General features: G+C 42.2%; 1 protein-coding gene across 2 annotated transcripts in view; it reads right to left on the bottom strand.

The window, feature by feature from the left end:
• The window catches only part of Abcc2 (ATP-binding cassette, sub-family C (CFTR/MRP), member 2), a 56025-nt gene extending 40564 nt beyond the window's left edge, over positions 1 to 15461 (bottom strand). Inside the window, exons 1-3 of one of the 2 annotated variants that reach the window (NM_013806.2) lie at positions 15336 to 15461; positions 13413 to 13586; positions 1192 to 1317 (exon numbers count right to left, since the gene is read on the bottom strand). In NM_013806.2, the coding sequence (NP_038834.2) occupies positions 1192 to 1317; positions 13413 to 13586; positions 15336 to 15365 (330 nt within the window). In that variant the 5' untranslated portion in view covers positions 15366 to 15461. Of the gene's footprint in view, positions 1 to 1191; positions 1318 to 11207; positions 11350 to 13412; positions 13587 to 15335 lie in introns of those variants that run through there. The other variant, XM_006526625.4, reaches the window with a different exon arrangement.
• Between the last annotated feature and the right edge of the window lie 4128 nt (positions 15462 to 19589).

Genomic DNA, 19589 nt, shown 5'->3' with positions numbered 1-19589 from the left:
AACCTTTGCAGGACAGAAGGAAATTACTACCAGGCTTTGGCCTGGCTGAGGAGGATGAGGCTGATGCATAGGTACCGGTAGACTATATCTTAATTCTATAATATTGATCTAAGGAACTCATTTTTTTAAAACCACAAACCTTGCCTTATATCATTTCAATCAAAGATGTTGGTTCCTCTAGCTAGTGCTGTGCTAGCTAACCACTGTCCTAGAGGGAGAAAAGCCATGACGTGTCGCAATTGTCAGCTGTCCTGGTGTCCACACAGTGCTGCTGTGGAAAGCTTCAATTTCCAATAGAATGCCATTGAATAAAGAGTTGGGAAAAGGTCAACCTAGTCGGCTCTGTGTTAGCCAGCTTCAGGACACCTCTGTCCGGGCAGTGGCAACAGACCAAAGTTCCTGGAAAAGAGTGCCAGCTTGTGTTACAGAATGTAGGCACAGCCAGGGGAGTTCAAGGTTGTGTTGAACACACACAGACGCAAACATCAAAGGCTCTAATCTGTGTGAAAGTTGATAAATCCAGGCAGTTCTGTGTCAGCTCCCTTGTTTAATATGATAGCAACTATTCAGTACTTTTAAAAAATACTTTATGTTCCTGTCCCCAAATAAAGGATCCCTGAAGGAGATATATAGCTGCTGCTGCTGCTGCTGTTGCTCCTCCTCCTCCTCTTCCTCCTCCTCCTCTTCCTCCTCTTCCTCCTCCTCCTCCTCCTCTTCCTCCTCCTCCTCCTCCTCCTCCTCTCCCTCCTCTTTTCCTTCTCTCCCTTTGAGATAGGCTGCAGTAGAATGTCTCCCGCCCCTGGTGGGGATTACAGGTGTACATTGCCATACCTGGTTTAGCGCTTTCTGATATCAAACTTATATACAGCTTTATACCTAGTGATATGATTAGCCAGCTGACAAAAAAAAATATTTACAACATTTAAAAATCATTTTACATCATGAAAGTTGGATCTCATCAGTAGCCCTTAGATGGCAAGATATAAGGGAGCAAGCTTAGAGAAGGGTCTATAAATTAGAACTTAAAACAAGAAGAAATTTGTTTCACTCCTTTAAAATTGAGCCATATTTCTCTGTAAATTCTTGTAAAAGACAGGAGACATGGGACTTAATTCAATATCCAAAGAAGTACATTTCAGCTGTTTATGGGTTAAGAGAATTAAATATGGTAGAGGTAGTACTGAACCTTACCCAAGTGCATAGGTAGAGAATTGGATTTGTATATTTAACAGGAGGAATTGTGGCTTGTCCAGTATCTTCTGTGAGTGCAAGAGACAGGTCTATGGCTGCTAAAATAAGAAGACACACAACGAACACCTGAGAAGAGACAAGAGCACTGTTAGGGTCACACCACTGTTTATAAGGCTCCTGGAACCTCTTGGAAGGAAGAGATGGATTTGGACGATGATACACAGGGATTCAAACAGCACACCATTAGCACTCCTAGTGTAAATAGCTGTACACAGGTCAAGTAAGGCTAACGTTCAACCATGATAACCATGATCCCAACAAGGGGGCAACTGAGGGAGAAAGATGAGTTCAGAGCTAGCCTGGGCTACTGAGTGAGAACTTGTCTTAAAGTCAGCCACATTTTTGCTGTGATGATTTTTTCAAGCGTGTCAATGATTTGTGTTGTTGCAGTTACTCCTTTCTTCATGAACTTCCCAGCACTAATGACAGGTGGCTCGCAACTATAAAAGGCAACACTCTAGCTCAATTGGCTGTGATGCCCTCTTCCAGGCTCTGCAGTTACCTGCAGCTTATGATGCGCGCGCGGGTGCAGGGGCACGGGCGCGCGCGCGCGCACACACACACACACACACACACACACACACACACACAGAGAGAGAGAGAGAGACCTGTTAAATAAATAAATAAACAAACAAACAAATAAATGCCATGAGAAGAAAAAGAAAGGAAGTGACAAAAGTGGTGTACAGCTCCTGATATGAGATCATAGAAAGCCACACAGAGGCTTCATCTCTCAGGCCAACCATTCTCAAGAAGCCTGCTACTCCCGTCGTGAAGACATCCAGAGTGCTCTAGGGAAAGGTCGCTTGGCTAGGAAATGAGACTTTGCTTTACAATAGCCAGTAAGAAGCTGAGGACTTTGGCTGCCACTCACACAGAAGAACGTCTTAGAGGCAGGTCCTCCAGTAGAAGAACGTCTTAGAAGCGGATTCTCCTGCCAAGAGCCTCGTGAGAGAAACCTTAAAGCAGAGTCTAGGCGAGTGGTTCAAAAATGCCTGATTTATAGAAACAAGGTAAACACGTTTCTTCTTGGAGGAACCTGTTCAATAAATTTTCTCTCTAATTTAAAAGAAAAATAACTGTGTTACAGATAGATGGAGAGGGAGCTGGGGAGACGGCTCAGTCAGTAAAGTGCTTGCTGCCCACTCCTGTGAGCTTGAGTTTGATGCTTTTTACTCTCGTAAAGAAAGCTAAGCAGAGGGGCTGGAGAGATGGCCCAATGGTTAAGAGCACCGACTGCTCTTCCAAAGGTTCTGAGTTCAAATCTCGGCAACCACATGGTGGCTCACAAGCATCTGTAATGAGATCTGACGCCCTCTTCTGGTCTGTCTGAAGACAGCTACAGTGAACTTACACATAATAAATCTTTGGACCGGAGCAAGCAGGGCCTGAGTGAGTGAAAGGGAAAGAAAGGAAAGAAAGGAAGAAAGCTAAGCAGAGACTGTCATGGTGATGATGCATGGCTTTAATCCCAGCACTCAGGAGGCAGAGGCAGGTGGATCTCTATGAGTTAGAGGCCAGCCTGGTCTACAGAGTAAGTTCTAGGACAGCCAGGGCTACACAGAAACCATATACATGTATATACACATACATGCTTGACCGTACATGCTCTGGGAAGGCAGAAATAGGAGGTTCCCTGGAGCTTGGCAGACAGTCAGCTTAGCCTAATTGGGAAATCCCATGTCCCAGTGAGAGATTCTTTCTGAAAAGACAAAACAAAATAAAACAACAAAACAAAACAACAAGGAGGATGACTCAGGAAATAACAGTAGAGGTTGACCTCTGGCCTCCACGTGCACTCTCATACACGTGTGTGCACCCATATTAACATGAACATGTATGCACAATTATACTCGTACATACACACACACACACACAATCCTTTAAGCTGTTAAACTTGGAGGCAACAGAGAGCTATATTCTAAGTTTAAAAAGAGAACTGAAGCCTAAAAGGAACCTGCAATCTTAGTACTCAGAAACAGAGGAAGGATGTTTGAGTCTCGGGACAGCCTGGGCTACAGAGTGAGTACTAGAACTACCAGGGCTGCATAGCAAGATCCTAGTTAAAAAAAAAAAAAAAAAAAAAGCTGGGTGGTGGTGGCGCACACCTTTAATCCCAGCACTTGGGAGGCAGAGGCAGGCAGATTTCTGAGTTCAAGGCCAGCCTGGTCTACCAAGTGAGTTCCAGGACAGCCAGGGCTATACAGAGAAACCCTGTCTCCAAAAAAAAAACAAAAACAAAAACAAAACAAAACAAAATCCATTTCAACTGTTTGATGCCTCTCCCTTTCTATTGATTATGGACTCTTGCCTTGACATCATAGAACCTTTGAAGTTGATATTGCAAGCAATTACAAATATTTTACCTAGGGTAACCTCATGCCCCTCCCCCAATTTGTTCCTATGAACATTATCTACATTGTACTAGAGATCCACCTAGCATCAATTCTATTTTGGGAAGTTGTACTAGTATCCTTGTCTCCAAATGAGAACCTTTTCTACTATCATCTTCCCTTCTACCATCTGTCCTACCTCGCACATATATAGTTAAAAAGCTAATTGTGGCCTTATTTTCAATAGTGAAGTGTAAGTGCATACTTATACAAATTCAAGTACAAATACAAATGTACACACGCATCCATCACTTGTTAAAGTAACTTTTATTTGCCTTTAGTTGTCTCCTTGGAGGCTTACTACCTCTGCCAGCTAACTTTGGCCTAGTCCTGGAAGCTTCTAGACTCCATACAGTCTTATTTAGACCTAGAATATTTTCAGCTTCTGAGACTTACTGCTTGTGATGGTTTGTATAATGCTCAGCCCAGGGAGTGGCACTATTAGGAGGTGTGGCCTTGTTGGAGTAGGTGTGTCACTGTGGGTGTAGGCTTTAAGACCCTCACTCTATCTGTCTGGAAGCCAGTCTTCTCCTGTTTGCCCTCAAAACAAGATGTAGAACTCTCAGCTCTTCCTGCACCATGCCTGCCTGGATGCTGCCATGTTCCCACCTTGATGACAATGGACTGAAATTCTGAACCTGTAAGCCAGCCCCAATTAAAAGTTGTCCTTATAAGAGTTGGCTTGGTCATGGTGTCTCTTTACAGCAACAAAACCCTAACTAAGACAGGCAGATAAATAGCAGAGAAACCAAAGCCCAAAATACACCTTAAAAAGGTAGCATTGAGAGACAGCCAGAGGACCACCTGCTGCCTCAGGTTGGAGGTGGCTCGGTGTAACCACATGAGCAAGTACTGATGGGAGAGAAAGAGAAGCAGAGGGAGCGGTTAGTGTGCTGTGAAGAACTGGACATAGAACAGCATGGAGGAACAGTCTGATGTGAGAGACCTGTGCTGCCGCCTGACCCATCCCCTGCAGTCTGGGTCCGTGGCCTTAAGGCAGCAGGGATCTGTGTGGATGTCTGGACTGCTGTCTGAAGCCCTGTTGATGTCCTAGGGCCCTGCTGAGCTGACCCTACCCCTCACCTGAGCAGCAAGGGGAAGCTGGCTTTGGTGGTGTGGGCACCACCAAAAGAGAGCCGGTGAGCTGACCAACTCAGTTAGCAGCCAGGCCCAGATCCAGGGCTTTGTTTGAGTTGACCCACCCTAACATCTAATCCATCTATGAGTTGCCGGAGCATGTGAAGGGCTCCGTCCTATAGAACCAAAGCTGCAGGATCTCCGTGACTCAGAGATCAATAGGATATCTGAGAGGAGTCTTGGTGAGGATCCAGTATTGATGATGTAGCAGAAGCTAGAGGCCTTGAACCAGACCAATGAACTGCAATGAACTGTAAATAAAGATGTGTGGACAGAAGGGCACACTGTGTGACAACACAGCATGGCACACTGCAGCTTCCACAGCAAGATTTTTTTTTCTGGTCTTTATTTATTTTATTTTGGGGATAGGGAAAGTTACAAAGGTAGAGGGCGGATATGGAAGGACTGGAAAATGAACAGTATTTGGGTACATGATGTGAAGTTCACCAAAAGTCAACAAAAATAATGTTTTTTTAAAAGGCAGCATTAAATCTAAGTTAGACTCATTGTTGCTACGCTGGTATCTCTGCCTGTCCTACGAGGGCCACCTTACACCTCATTTCTTGAAGCCTACAGTGGTGGTCTCATCTTACAGATGTTAAGCCCCAGATGCCATCAAACTTTCTTGTTTTGCCTCAGCCATCCATTTCCTGTTGGAACTTTGGTGGAGTTGCCTACTGAAAGCTACTCTAGTCTTCTCAACAACACCCCTGTTTTGTGAAACACACTCTACTTAGCTGAACCACATACTCTGTGGAACCAGAACTCTTCTTCAACTTCATGAGGTAAATCAAAAGCAATCATGATGGTCCTTTGACCTTGTAACTGCTTTAGCTATGTGCACCGTGCCTCAATTGTACCCCAAAATAAGTAGAGGCAGTGTTCTAGGTAGAGCTTCTGTTGCTGGGATGAAACACTATGAACAAAAGCAACTTGGGGACAAATGGGTCTATTTGGCTTACACTTCTCCACCATAGTCCATCACTGAAGGAAGTCAGGACAGGAACTCAAGCAGGTCAGGAACCTGGAGACAGGAGCTGATGCAGGGACCATGGCAGGACGCTGCTTACTGGTTTGCTCAATCTACCTCCTTACAGAACCCAGGACCATCAGTCCATGGATGGCACCATACACACTGGGCTGGGCCCTCCCCAATCAATCACCAGTTAAGAAAATTCCCTAAAGGCTTACCTTCAGCTGGATCTTATGGAGAGATTTTCTTAATAGTGGCTTCCTCCTTTCCAGTGACTCTAGCTGTATCAAGTTGGTATTAACCTAGCAATCGAAGGTAGTTTGCTGGGGGATTCTGAGAAGGGTTTCCCTCACTGATCCAAGTGTTGTCTATAGCCAAAGCTCAAAGAACTCTTGCAATAAAAGACCCAGCCTACTTTTAAAAGTGTTGGACAGGTAGTTCTCCAAAGGAATTAGGCAGACAGAAGGGAACGTATGAAAAGATGTGTGGTATCATTAATCATTAGGGATATTCAAATGGATACTATAGTAAGGAGGATGCTTCAGCAGGTAACAGCAGGTGCTGTGCCAGCATAAGGTCCTGAGTTCAAATCCGAGCACAGGTAAAAAGCCAAGCACGGTGTCAGTGCACTGTGGGCCTGTAATTCCACTGCTGAGGGTGGGCATGGGGGTTGGGAGAAGCCAGAGGATTGCTGAGGGCTTCCGGCTGCCAGCCTAGCCCCTGCTACTCTGAGAGACCCTTCTCAAGGGAGTGAGGTAGAGTCGCAGGAGACCCAGCAAGTTTGTTTCTAAGGATGTACCTAAAAATATTGGAAACCTGTGTCCACTAAAAATATAATGTACATGTATGTTCCTAACAGCATCATTTTACATAGACAAAAGTGAAAATAGCCCACATGACTACTATCAACTGATGAATTGATAAAACAAGAGGTGGTCTAGCCAGATAATATTTTCCAGTCATGAACAAATAAAATGTTGGTATATAACATGGGTACATGTTCAAAATGCTATGCTATATGAAAGAAGCCATATACACAGGGGCACATAGTCTAAGTGACAGAAATAAAACACATTTATATGGAGTAGCCAAACCAAATACATTTAGAGACTGGATGTAGAAGTGTAGTTGCCAGTGGCTAGGACAGGAGACAGCGGGAAGAAGCTGCTTAAGTTTCCATGGTGATCCTAAAGAGGTTGTAGCATATTAGTACTAATGAATGGCATCCTTGCATTAACGATAAGAAAAATAAGCCTAAAAAGAAGTTTAATACTAAGCCGGGCGTGGTGGCACACGCCTTTAATCCCAGCACTCAGGAGGCAGAGGCAGGCGGATTTCTGAGTTCGAGGCCAGCCTGGTCTACAAAGTGAGTTCCAGGACAGCCAGGGCTATACAGAGAAACCCTGTCTCAGAAAAACAAAACAAAACAAAACAAAACAAAACAAAACAAAACAAAACAAAACAAAACAAAACAAAACAAGAAGTTTAATACTAATTCATGCCTGATCATAGATAAACCAAAAAATACTTTGCTAAGTAAACTATTAGACATATTTTGAAATGTGCTGAGCCGGATAATTCTCTAGACAGAAAACAGGTTAGCAGTTACCGGGGACATGGGGCGAGGTGGGCCTGGAGAAGAAATGAATGGTTATTGCTTGGGTTCAGGGTTGGGCTTAGAGTAGTGAACTGTCCTAGAATTAGACAGTAGTGGTGGTCACATAATTTTGGAAGTACTCTAAAAGTCATAGCATTTCATGTATTAATTATTGACTTTTTAGCACGTGAATCATAATCTCAGTAACGTGCGTAAGAGTGCCTGACATCTTTACTTGCCCCTGGATACAGACTTGATGGTTTTCATGGAGCAACTGTAGCCATTTTACAATCATACACCAGCTTTAGTGATAAGCGTGGTATGTGAAGTTACACCTGTTGGAGTGTCTGGGCCTCTTGCTACATATAATAATATATTGCTTAATGACTAATTCAACAGAAATGGTGTGGTGCAAGCCTTAACTGGTATAAATGCATTCTTTGCAGTCAGCTATGATAGTACACTAGTCAGTTTTTCATCACCATGAGAAAGTATCTAAGACAAGCATCTTATAAGATGAACGGTTATCTTGGTTCATGCTTTCAGTTCACGGTCGTTTATTTGGGCTGGGAGCAGCAGAGACCATGCGGTAGAAGCACCTGGTAGAACAAGTCTGTTTACATCATGTCAGCTAAGAAGCAAAAAGGAAAGGTAGAGTAAGGACTGACATTTCCATCTCCCACGAGGGAGATGTTAGCAATTCCTCTAGGCTTGCTCAACAGCTACCTAGCAACAGCTTGCTTCCCTGCCTGCTGGCTTAAAAGGACTACTCAACCTCTATCCCTCTCTCTCTCCTTCTCTCCTTCCTTCCCTCCCTCCCATCCTGCCTCCCTTCCTCCCTCCCCCCTTCTTCTCCCTCCCTCCTTCCCCCTCTCCTTCCCTTTCTCTCCTTCCTTCCCTCCCTCCCTTCCTCCCTCCCTCCTATCCTGCTTCCCATGTTCCCAGCCAGCCTCTGCCTCTTCCTCTCTTCCTTCCTCTCTCCTATCTCTTTCTGCCCTTCTCTGTCCCGCTCCTTTCTCAGCTCCTACCTCTTTCCCTCCCTGCCAATAAACCTTCACACTAGGTCTGTCACATGGCTCGATTGTTTTAGGGGACACCAAGATGCTCCCTCCCGCTGCAACATACCACACTTACAAAACACAACAATAACTGGTTTACTTACACTGACTCTTCTTTCCATATGCCCACTCCATGACTGTAGACTAAACATATTGACCACTAATGCAAGAGAAGCGCTCTCTAACGCATGCGAGTGCTCTCCTGTGCAGTACTCTGTGGTACCCAGAGTAAATCCATCCCAATTTCTATGGGTGGGGTAGAGAGGTGCAGCCTAAGCTGCGTCTACCCACTGACCTCCAGGGGAACTGGCGAGAGTACCAGACAGCTGTCCAGGACTCAGAGCTCGATGATAGGCTTCATGTCGGGGAAAGGCCGGCTGTGGAGGTCAACACGAGAGAAGAGGTCTACTCCAGCTGGCTACGTTAATTAAGACTTTTATTTATTATTATATGCAAATGAATTGCTAGGAACTTGAGAAAAGCAACTTAAACTAAGAAGATGGACAATGAGGTAATTAAATAAAACAATTGATTATGGGGCCAAACCCATGACAAATAGTAAGTGAAGAGAACTTTAAAATTAACACTCTAAGGCAAACATGAGAAGACATTGTATCATTTAAACATGTGGCTTTTAAAGAAAAAAAATACATTCAGAAATTAAGAAAAGTTCTTAATAATTGCTGGATATTAAAGTAAAGATTCTTAGGGAAAAAATGAAAGAAATTATTGAGAAAATATGGTAGAGGAAGAGAAAAATATTTTTAAAGGAGAGAGGGAGAGAGAGAGAGAATTTGGGGAGGAAAATTCATCAAAGTTAAAGTTACTGCCTATCTGAAAGATATCTGAAGACACAGAACTTCAAAGTTAGAAGAAGGGAAATAAAGGAGCACCAAGACGATTTCCCATGAGAAAGCTATGAGTCTTCAGGTTGAATGACACACTGAGTGTGGTAAAGACCCGTGAGACCAGGCGCTTGGCAGATTTCAATATACAAAGAATCGAAATCTTCAGAGCTAAGAAAGGTCACTGTGGAGCCGGCATTCCATAAGCTTATGAGAACCTTTAAGATGCAAAGTTTGAGGGGCTTTACAGGCCCCATAAAAGCTTCATCTCATGATGTTCTTCTGTAGAGGGACCTAAGAACTTTGGGAACACTCATTCTCTAACGTTTTTTCCGAAAGGGCATCAGGAGGTAGAATGTACAGTTAAGCATGAAAGTAACAAGTAGGAAAACAAAATGTTTTGGAGAAAAAAAAAAAAACTAAAACAGAAAGACTGAAAATGTAAGAAGGACCAGGACAAGTCAGGTCTTGAAGGCTTGACTGAGCCTTTGTGGTCCGCTGCACTGGAGCCAGCTCTGACTGTCACCTCCTTCTTCCCCGCCACTGCCACAGACCACAGCCATATTTGTGACAGAGACTCATCATTTATAACTTGACAGATGGGAAATACACATGTAAGTACATGGCTGGCAGATACAGATGAAACCACCAAGGTGGCCCTCACTGAGGCCTCTGCAGAATAGGACTTCAGAGTAGGAAGATGAAGAAAAAAATGCTTGCCTTCACTTGTCCTTTTTTTTCTCTCTCTCTCTTAAAAAAGTCGATGGTATCCAGCCGGGCGTGGTGGTGCACATCTTTAACCCCTGCACTTAGAAGGCAGAGGCAGGCAGATTTCTGAGTTCAAAACCAGCCTGGTCTACAGAGTGAGTTCCAGGACAGTCAGGGCTACACAGAGAAACCCTGTCTCGAAAAACCAAAACCAAAACCAAAAAAGCCGATGGTTAAAATAAGACAGTGTTAATCTGGGATGTATCAAAGTGACGTCATTATTGATAGATTTGATTTTCTTGCTGGTTCTCTGGAGCTTCTACACTTCCTACAATCAACCACACATTCCCTTTGATCATTAGAAACAAGCACACAGTTCAGTGCGCAGCAGAAAAACACAGCCATTTAATGATTCATTGACTACTCAATATTCTTTGCTCCGATCTGTAATTTTTTAGAATTTAGACCAGGACTTTCTAAAATTCAACTATCTTTCTTTCTTTCTTTCTTTCTTTCTTTCTTTCTTTCTTTCTTTCTTTCTTCCTTTCTTCCTTTCTTTCTTTCTTTCTTTCTTTCTTTCTTTCTTTCTTTCTTTCTTTCTTTCTTTCTTTCTGTGGTTGTTCATTTTTGAGATTACTGTGTTTCTCCCTCTTCTTTCCACCCCCAAACCCTTCCTCATTCCCTTTTCCATTCACCTTCAAATTTAGGGAATTTCACATATTGCATGCATATATGTATATGTGTATATATATATATCCCTAAACATAGCCTGCTGAGTCCATGCGATGTTACTTCTGTGTATGTAAAGTTCAGCTTTCCATAAAGCAATGCGTCTCCTTGGTACTGAGGAGGAGACCGTTCGTTCATACTTCGGTCTCCTCCTCTGCAAGACCCTCTTTTCTCAGAGCTCTGTGAATGACACATGCAGCAGCCAGATCTGCCCTATCCCTGGGGGTGCCTACTCCCACGTTCCCCTGACAGGGGCACCTCCTTCTGTCCCACAGTTCTCAGTGGTTACCTTCTCCAGAAGCCTGCCTACTATAACACAGCATTCTTACTGGATCCTCCCCCTCCCCACCCCCCCCCCCCCGTCCCGTCCCAACACATACCTCATTTACTTAGCTAAACCCTTCCACGCTGTAATAAACTCCATTCTCTTATCTCAGCCTTACTTATTAAAACTCTTCAGGACATGGTGGACAATGTTTTATCGTATACGTCTGTAATTATATCCCCATATCTTACTGGTTTGAGCTCCTTTGTTTTTCTGTACCTCTTGCTCTGACTCAGCGCTGCCACAGCCATCAAATATTTGTATTTAAATTTAGTCTGCTTGGTTGCTTCCTGTTTTCTGTGTCCTTCTTTGAAGATGAACCTTTAAACGAACCTAGGAAGTCAGTTACATGTTGCTCAATCAGATTGACCCAAGTCCAGATGAGAAAGCACCATACTGAAGACCAAACAACTGCAGCAGAGCCAACTCAGGAGGAGAAGAAAGGAAAAACAAAACAAAACAAAATGAAACAAACAAAGAAACAAACAAACAACAGCCCAAAGGTAAGGAGAAGAAGAGGATGTGACGGAAAACGACTGGATGGAGATTTTCACAGAAAAATGAACTTGGGATGAATTATGCTTCTACTATTTGAGAGAAAGAACCAAACATTTCAAAATTTTTAAGAAGTTAAATCTATGCTTACCACCCTCAGAATAAGGGCCAAAACCTTAAAAACACATTTTAAATGGGTCTTAGACTGGGTAAGATGTGGGTAGATGAGGGGTTCCTGGGAGGGAGCGAGACATTGCTTTTTCTTCTCCGTAGAGATTTGTACTTTCAACTTAAACATGTTAGATAGTATTAGCTCTCTATATCTTCATAAACTGGAATACTATTTAGCCATAAAAGGGTATTAAGCATTAAGTATACTACAAAGTTGAAACTTGAAACAATATGCTAAGAGAAGCCAATCTTGCAAGACTGCATACCACACAGTTCCCTTCGTACATCAGAGACAATGAGGAAATTAGTTCCACTGAGAAGTAAGAGAGACAGAGATTAAAGGATTTCTTTCTCCTCAAGTGACTAAAACTGTTCTAAGGTCGACCATGGTGGATATATCTGTGGATATAAAGAACAAAACACACATTCCCCCCCCACACACACACACACAAAACCAACAAAACAAACAAAAAACCCACCCTCAATTGTATTTAAAGGCGAAAATTATATTGTACATGAACCATATCTGAAAAAGTGGATTTTTAAAACTTAACAGATCTTAGCAGGATTGGAGTCTGATTTGCACACTGTCTACTCTCTCCTTGGAAACTCAAGAAAAACAGAAGAAACCTCCTGAATTAACTGACAATAACTATAAAGATACTAAAGCATGAAGCCAGTTATCGTCTAACACAAGCTTGACTCGGACCGCATAACTAGGGCGCATTTGATACCAGCATTGAACCAACAAGGAGATTGGTGACAAAGCACTGCGCTGGGCACCTAAACAGGCAAAGGGACAGTGACCCTGACAAAACTCTCAAAGAGGACTCTTTTCCTTTTGAAAGTTTGACAAAAACCCACTCCCAGTCCCGGCCCCCCAGCTACCACCCCCAGCCTGCAGCTCCCAGCCCCACCTCAATCCCCGGGTTCATGTGACTCCTACTGTTATCACCTCTAAATCCCACGATAACAATTGGCCACAGGTACATAAACTCATCAAACAAGAAACTCTAAAAGCCTCTTTTAAAAAGAGGATATAAAGAACAAAAAGAGGACAGGATGAAAGGCAGTAGAGGAAACAGATGGTAGATTTTATAAGGTGATTTCACAGTATCGCCAGACCGCTGACCACGTTGGCTACTAGAGCGCCCTGAGATCCACTTCTTTCACTCTCTGGGGGATCTCTGCTGTAGCCCATGGTCTTCCCATCCCTTCCCTGCTGTGACTGGTCAACGTTCAATCTAACCCTTATTTCCACCATGAGTGCTCGTCCTAACTGATGAAAGACTTTGGAAAAATGTAAAACCCTCATTTTAGGTCTAAGTTTTGTGACGTAAGTGACAGTTGGGCATTGGGGCCAAAGATTTGCTATATAGTTCGTTTGCATCTCAGGGTAGGTGCCGACTGTATAGCAGCCTTTTGATTTATTAAAGAGGTTCACACCTCAAATCCATAAAAGATAATGCTAATTTGACCCCTCGTTTGTGCTTAGAGAACTTAATATCCACGAGAATTCAGGGTCACTCTTCTCATACAAAAACCAAAGCTACTTTGGCTAAGAAATCTGGCCGGTGAGACATAGGCAGGACCATAGCATGGCCCTACTTGAAGCAGGATTAACTAACTGGCAAACTGGTTAGAGACTAAGACAAGGACACTAACCCCAAAGAAAATGGCCCACCACTACACCAAGGACTTAGAGTTTGAAAACAGTGGAGTTACTGTACCTGCTTGGCAAGGTAGAATTTAGTTATAGCAAATCTCTTGGTCCTGGATCTGTATATTCTGTAAAGTTGCCAAGGCGCCAAGAGCCAAAGAAAGCCCAAGGGAATCCACACAAGAACAGTTTGTTCAAAACAAAGAGGCAGGTCGGCTTCCGGACTTTTCAATAATGAGAGATTCTGGAGGACCAAAAGGGAAAGACTGGTGGGTACATACTTTTAAAAGACATCCCATTCTCCCAACATTCTCCAAATGCTTTCAATCAACTTGAATTCAACTCCACATTTATAACAATAACAAGCTTTACTTTATAACTATGTGTATTTCCAGGCTCATCATTAATACACTAAAACACAGTCACCATTTAATGACATGTAGTGGCTTTCCTCCTCTCAAAACGTATCTTCATGTGATTTTAAGTGAATGTCTACACTGACTAGTCTGCATAAAAATTACTAAAATATTTTCCAAATTATGGAAAGAAGAAAGAGTATTCCTCTCTCCAAAGGGGAAAGTAGTTTCCCAGGTCTAAGAGCACGCTACGTGGTTTCTAGCACTATTTGAACACACTGGTAGATATTCTAACCTGCAGACACCAGACAGAATGGTTAGACATGCTATGACTTTAGCCTACTATGGCTGAGAAGGCTCATATCAAAAGCAAGAGGACCTGGTACATTTCAGTGTCAAGATAACAATGCACTGTTGGGCAAAAAACATGTTTTAAACAAGAGTTTCATGTAATAAAGAGTCCTTGGAGACGGAGTTGTGTGGACGTAGCAGTTCCTGTATCAGGATCAGACAAAGGTAGATTTTCTTTTTCCATAGATACTTTTAAACAGATCTGTGGGTACTGGTGCTCTAAAGGAAAGGTCAAAGTATCAGACAAGATGATTTGTAGAATTCTAAAAAGAAATTTTCTCTCTGTGTGTGTCTCTCTGTCTGTATCTCTCTGTCTCTATCTCTGTATGTCTCTGTCTCTCTCTTTGTCTCTCTGTGTCTCTGTCTGTCTCTCTCTCCCTCTCTGTTTGTCTCTTTGTCTCTGTCCCTCTCTGTTTCTGTCTCTGTGTCTCTGTCTGTCTGTCTCTCTCTGTGTCTGTCTCCCTCTCTGTCTCTGTTTGTCTCTGTTTGTCTCTGTTTCTTCTTCTTCTTCTTCTTCTTCTTCTTCTTCTTCTTCTTCTTCTTCTTCTTCTTCTTCTTCTTCTTCTTCTCTCTCCTCTCTCTCTCTCTCTTCTCTCTTCTCTCTCTCTCTCTCTCTCTCTCTCTCTCTCTCTCTCTCTCTGTGTGTGTAACAGCCTTGGTTGTCCTAGAATTTGCCTGGTAGACCAAGTTGGTCTTAAACACACAGGGACCTGTCTGCTTCTGTCTCCCAAGTGTTGGGATTAAAGGTGTGTGCCATCATGCCCACCATACCTGACCTTCAAAGGGGATTCTCAAGAGATGATTAGCTACCTTTTAATAGTTTTCATGTCTTGGCCATGAAGGCTTGGGGGCTTAAGTTCTTCCTAACACATTAAGGACTATCTAATGTCTTCCCTGCTCCTCTCAACATTATGGAATTTCACTAATTACATCAGTACATCACCCAAAAGCTCAGACATTTGCCTTCTCTTTTCCTCCTACCCTACAACAATTCCCTTCCTAGGACTGAAGAAAGTGCATTTTTCTTTATTTCTCTGATAAGAGGCTCTTCTGCAGCTAGTCCGAGAAAATCATCTGCAGTGCACTAAGAAAATGCTAAAGAAAAAAAAAAAAAAAAAGGAATGCCTTTCCCACGTGTTATAATCATGTGGCTAAATTAAAATTTCTTTTTCTTAAAAAACAGAACTTTAGGCCAAATAAACCTCTAAATTTACCGGTTCATACCGATAGCCATGCTTGCCTGAGTTTGAGAAGAGGAAACCATGAGAATCAATGTAATTTCTCACCCAAAAAGTAGAGTTGCAGAATTCGTCCATCGTGATTTCCAGGGCACTTCTGTTACGATGACTTTCTATGATTGTCTTGTTTCTTCTTTACCATCTGCCTCAAGGGAAGCAGATGTTAAGGAGCAATGTGCTTTTCCCATCCTCACTGCCCAATTAAAGGCAAGTCTCCTGACCTTTCATCCTGACAACTTAATAGTTAACTTTGCTAGATGAATGCTATGTCATCCCAGTGAGCAGACATGTGACTGGGAATCACCAGATACTGGGAGGCTTATCACTTCTCCAAAGCCCTGCCCCTGTAGTGTGACCAAATCTAGAAAGAACCAATCAGAGACATTAATGCAGTTGGCAGGTCGGAAGTCCAGTACACAACCTATGCATCCCTGCATGTGGGGTTTTACTTCAGTTTGAACTCGGTTAAGAGTTCACAGAGATGTTAAATACCCATACCTCTGATTGTTGTTTTGTCTGGTTTGAGACCAGGTTTCTCTGTGTGGCACTCGCTGTCCTGGATCTCACTCTATAGACCATGGTGGCCTCAAACTCACAGATATCCACCCAAGTCCTGGGATTAAAGGCATGCATCACCATGCCTGGCTCCTCTGAGTTTTTTGATTAAGAACTTATGATAAACATAAAACACGGTTTAAAGTAATATAAACTTTGTTTGAAAAAGTCAAGTTATATCAAAGAGCGAAAGCATTGTGGATCAATGAACATAATTTGAGCAATAAAATGTTAGTCTTATTGGCAGGATTAGGTAGGGTTTTTTTTTTTGGTTGTTGCTTTTTGTTTGTTTGTTTGTTTGTTTGTTTGTTTTTTTCAAGACAGGGTTTCTCTGTATAGCCCTGGCTGTCCTGGAACTCACTCTGTAGACCAGGCTGGCCTCGAACTCAGAAATCTGCCTGCCTCTGCCTCCCGAGTGCTGGGAAAGGCGTGTGCCACCACCGCCTGGCTCTTTTTATTTTCTATTGTATCTTTGTTTTTCCATAATTATCAAGTATTATTTGTGTAGTAGCATTTAAAGGTGCATAACATAAAATATATCATCTTGATGAGTTCTAAGTATATAATTCAGCAGTGCTAAGTGGACTTATATTGTTAACCAATTTCTAGAACTTTTTATCTTGCAAAACTGAAATTTTATGCCAATTGCGCATAGCCTCTCTCCCTCCAGTTAAGACATGCTGTTTTGTTGGTAATAGAAACAATTCATATATTCTTTACTTATCTTGGGTTTTTTTTTTTTTTTTGGTTTTGTTTTGTTTTCTTTTGGGGACACAATCTCAATGTGGAACCCTGGAACTCATTTTGTAGGTCAGGCTGGGCTGGAACTCACGGAGATCTGCCTGCCTGTGTCTTCTGAGCACCACCACACCTGACTTATATTCTTGTTTATTCAAATAAGACATTATAAATGAGTTTTGCTATTCAGCTTCAGAATTAAACTTGTGTTTGTGTTGATTGCAAAACCAGTTGCAAAAAAACATAATCCTTCAGTCTGTGATGTTTGCCATGTCAGCAGGCATGTCTTCACTCAGGATGTTCTAATTAAAAGGAGATCTGAAGATATTCAGCGCATCACATTTTCACTTTCTGCTAGCGAAATATAACATAAAAAAATAGAAACATATTTATTTTTCTAAACTGAGGGATTTGCTACATTTGTCACAGTCCTAAGCCAGAAAAAAACCAGTGGTACTCCCCAGAGGCATTTAAACTCAGTAGATACTTTCATAACTGATGGTTCCATTGAGGCGAGAGCAATAGCTACTGGACTTTAGAATGGTGTCGATTTCTGATGGAAGGGAGGGCATTCAGTAAAAAAAAAAAAAAAAAAAAAAAAAAAAAGCTGAGTGTGTCAAAAAATTTCTGAAGTGGTGATAAATTGTGGCCATGAAAATTTCACAACTCTTTGAAGAAAGAAGAATTTGTCTTTTGGACTTTTTGAATGGCTGCGTTTGCTTTGATCAGGAAAATGTGGCAGGGATGATCCTGGGTAAAGAATCAAGCCCAGACCCTAGAGCACGCGTGTCTTTCTCATTGCCTTCACTTCATTTCCTGAAATGTGATAGCGAACTACCAAAAGATTAGATACCGGGGGGGGGGGGGGGGGACGACGACACAGATCGAACAGAGAGAGATTGCGTAATTCATCTTGACTCTGGCTGTAGTCCAAGATTGTGACTGACACCTTCCAAGACCACCACTCCGGTTGACTTTCCAGGTGGATGCTGGCCCAGAGGTAATCCCAGGAGGATCAGAACAATCACCCTACTGGCACACAGAGCTATGAGGAATTGTCAAATGTTGTTTTAATCCAGCAAGTCACTAAGCTGCTTTTCTGCACTGATATTTTTAATATCTTAGTATAGTATATTTTTAAAATGTTAGTCATTGACCCTCTCAATCATTTAAATGAGCTATAGCTAACCTGAAAGTTCCTACCAAACTACTTGTTTTAGGTTTAGGACTTGTGAGATTGCTCAGGGGGTTCTTGCTGCTAAACATTGTCCACCTGAACTCAATCCCTGGAACCCATAAGGCAAAGAGAGGGAAGCAGCTCCGGGTGATCTCTGCGCATGCCCTCGTACGCATGCACAGATAACAAAATGTGGCTTTATTTGTGGCATATGGCATTCGTACAATGCAAAAAGTTTCATCATGAGACTTTTGCAAAGATTCACAATGTACTTTGGTCATGTTCATCCATCCAGACTCAACTTCCCAAGTGTCAGCCAATATGTTTGGCTTTCAAATGAATTGTTAACAGTAGCTTTTCTTGGAGCCGTGAGAAAACCAGGCTTCTGAAACTTGCTTTTTATATTAGACACTGGAAGCCGGAGAACGAACAGCAAAGCTTTTGCAAACCTAAAATAGGTTTTATGAGAACTTACACAAGAAATACCAAAACCATTACATGGAATCACTGAGAATAGTAAAAGGATTAGAAGACTGAATGGGCAAATACGTCACAGTATTTTTAATAGGTAAGGATAGAGAGATGCTATAACACAACACACAACACACACACACACACACACACACACACAAGTCTAATTTCAACTATTGGAAATAACCAGAATAGTTCGTTAAGTAAAGAATGTTTTGAGAATTAAAAGAAATGATCACTCACAATAGGAATAAATACTTTAAAAGCAAACATCTAACCTAATTTAGTTTCTTTTCCTGTCTGGTCTTAAGTAATCAGCAGGCAAGGCATTCAACAAAACACCATGATTTCTGAGTAGTTTAAGATGAGAATATACTATACGGATCTTTAGTTGAACACTGATATGTTCAAAGAAACTAACAGAATGAAGTAACAGGTATTCTGCTAGCAGCTCGCATTGCCTTCATGATTTTTAAACATTTTATTAACCATTATTAATGTGTGTCAGAGATGTGTGCTGTGTGTATGTGGGATGTGTGTTGTGTGTGTGAGTGTGGGCATGTGTGTACCACAGCACACATATGGTAGGGGTCAGAGGACAGCTTTTAGGAGACTGCCTTCGTCTTCCACCATGAGTCCTGAGGACTGAGCTCAGGCCATTAGGCTTGCGTAGCAAACACTTTTACCCTCTGAGCCTCTTACCAGCCCACCTTTATTGATTTCATTGATGGCTTACAGGCATTAAGAGAACTTGCAGCTAATGGCTATCTATAACATTACAGTGTTCTTCTCTATGATGTCTGGACAGAGTCTCTCTGTGTAGCTTCCACTGGCCTCCTGCCTCAGCCTTCTGAGTACTGAAATACCACGCATGCATCACCTTGTCTGGCCATTGTAGATTTCTTAAACAAATCATTTTTTCATTAGGCACTCCTTTTCATCTCATCTAATTCTTTCAACAATTCTACAAAGTAGGTATTTTTATTCTTGTTTTACCAATCAGGAATCAGGGATCCAGAAAGTTTAAGAGAATTATTCTACACCCAACACGTTATAAAGAATAATGTATCATAGCTATCTGGCAGAAACACCAATACGTCTCTTTCCACTCCCAAATGAGGTTGGAGACACAAAAATGGATATCTACTTTGGGAAGAAGGAAAATCTGCAAGGTTCTATAACTCACTGAATATAAAATTTACACGAAAGGCAAATAGTGTGGTGATCCCCGTCCTGTAAAGACAAACACTAGGATTTTTTTTTTAACATTGCCAGCTCTTCTAGGACCTTGAAGATGAAGCCCAAGTCCAACATATGCAAAATTTTAGGAATGCTCCCACTCTCTCAAGTTAGACTTCTTA

The sequence above is a fragment of the Mus musculus genome, chromosome 19 (genome assembly GCF_000001635.26).
Source record: "Mus musculus strain C57BL/6J chromosome 19, GRCm38.p6 C57BL/6J".
Taxonomy (NCBI): domain Eukaryota; kingdom Metazoa; phylum Chordata; class Mammalia; order Rodentia; family Muridae; genus Mus; species Mus musculus.
The sequence above is the reverse complement of the archived record's forward strand: the minus strand, read 5'-3'. Positions and strand labels throughout refer to the sequence as shown.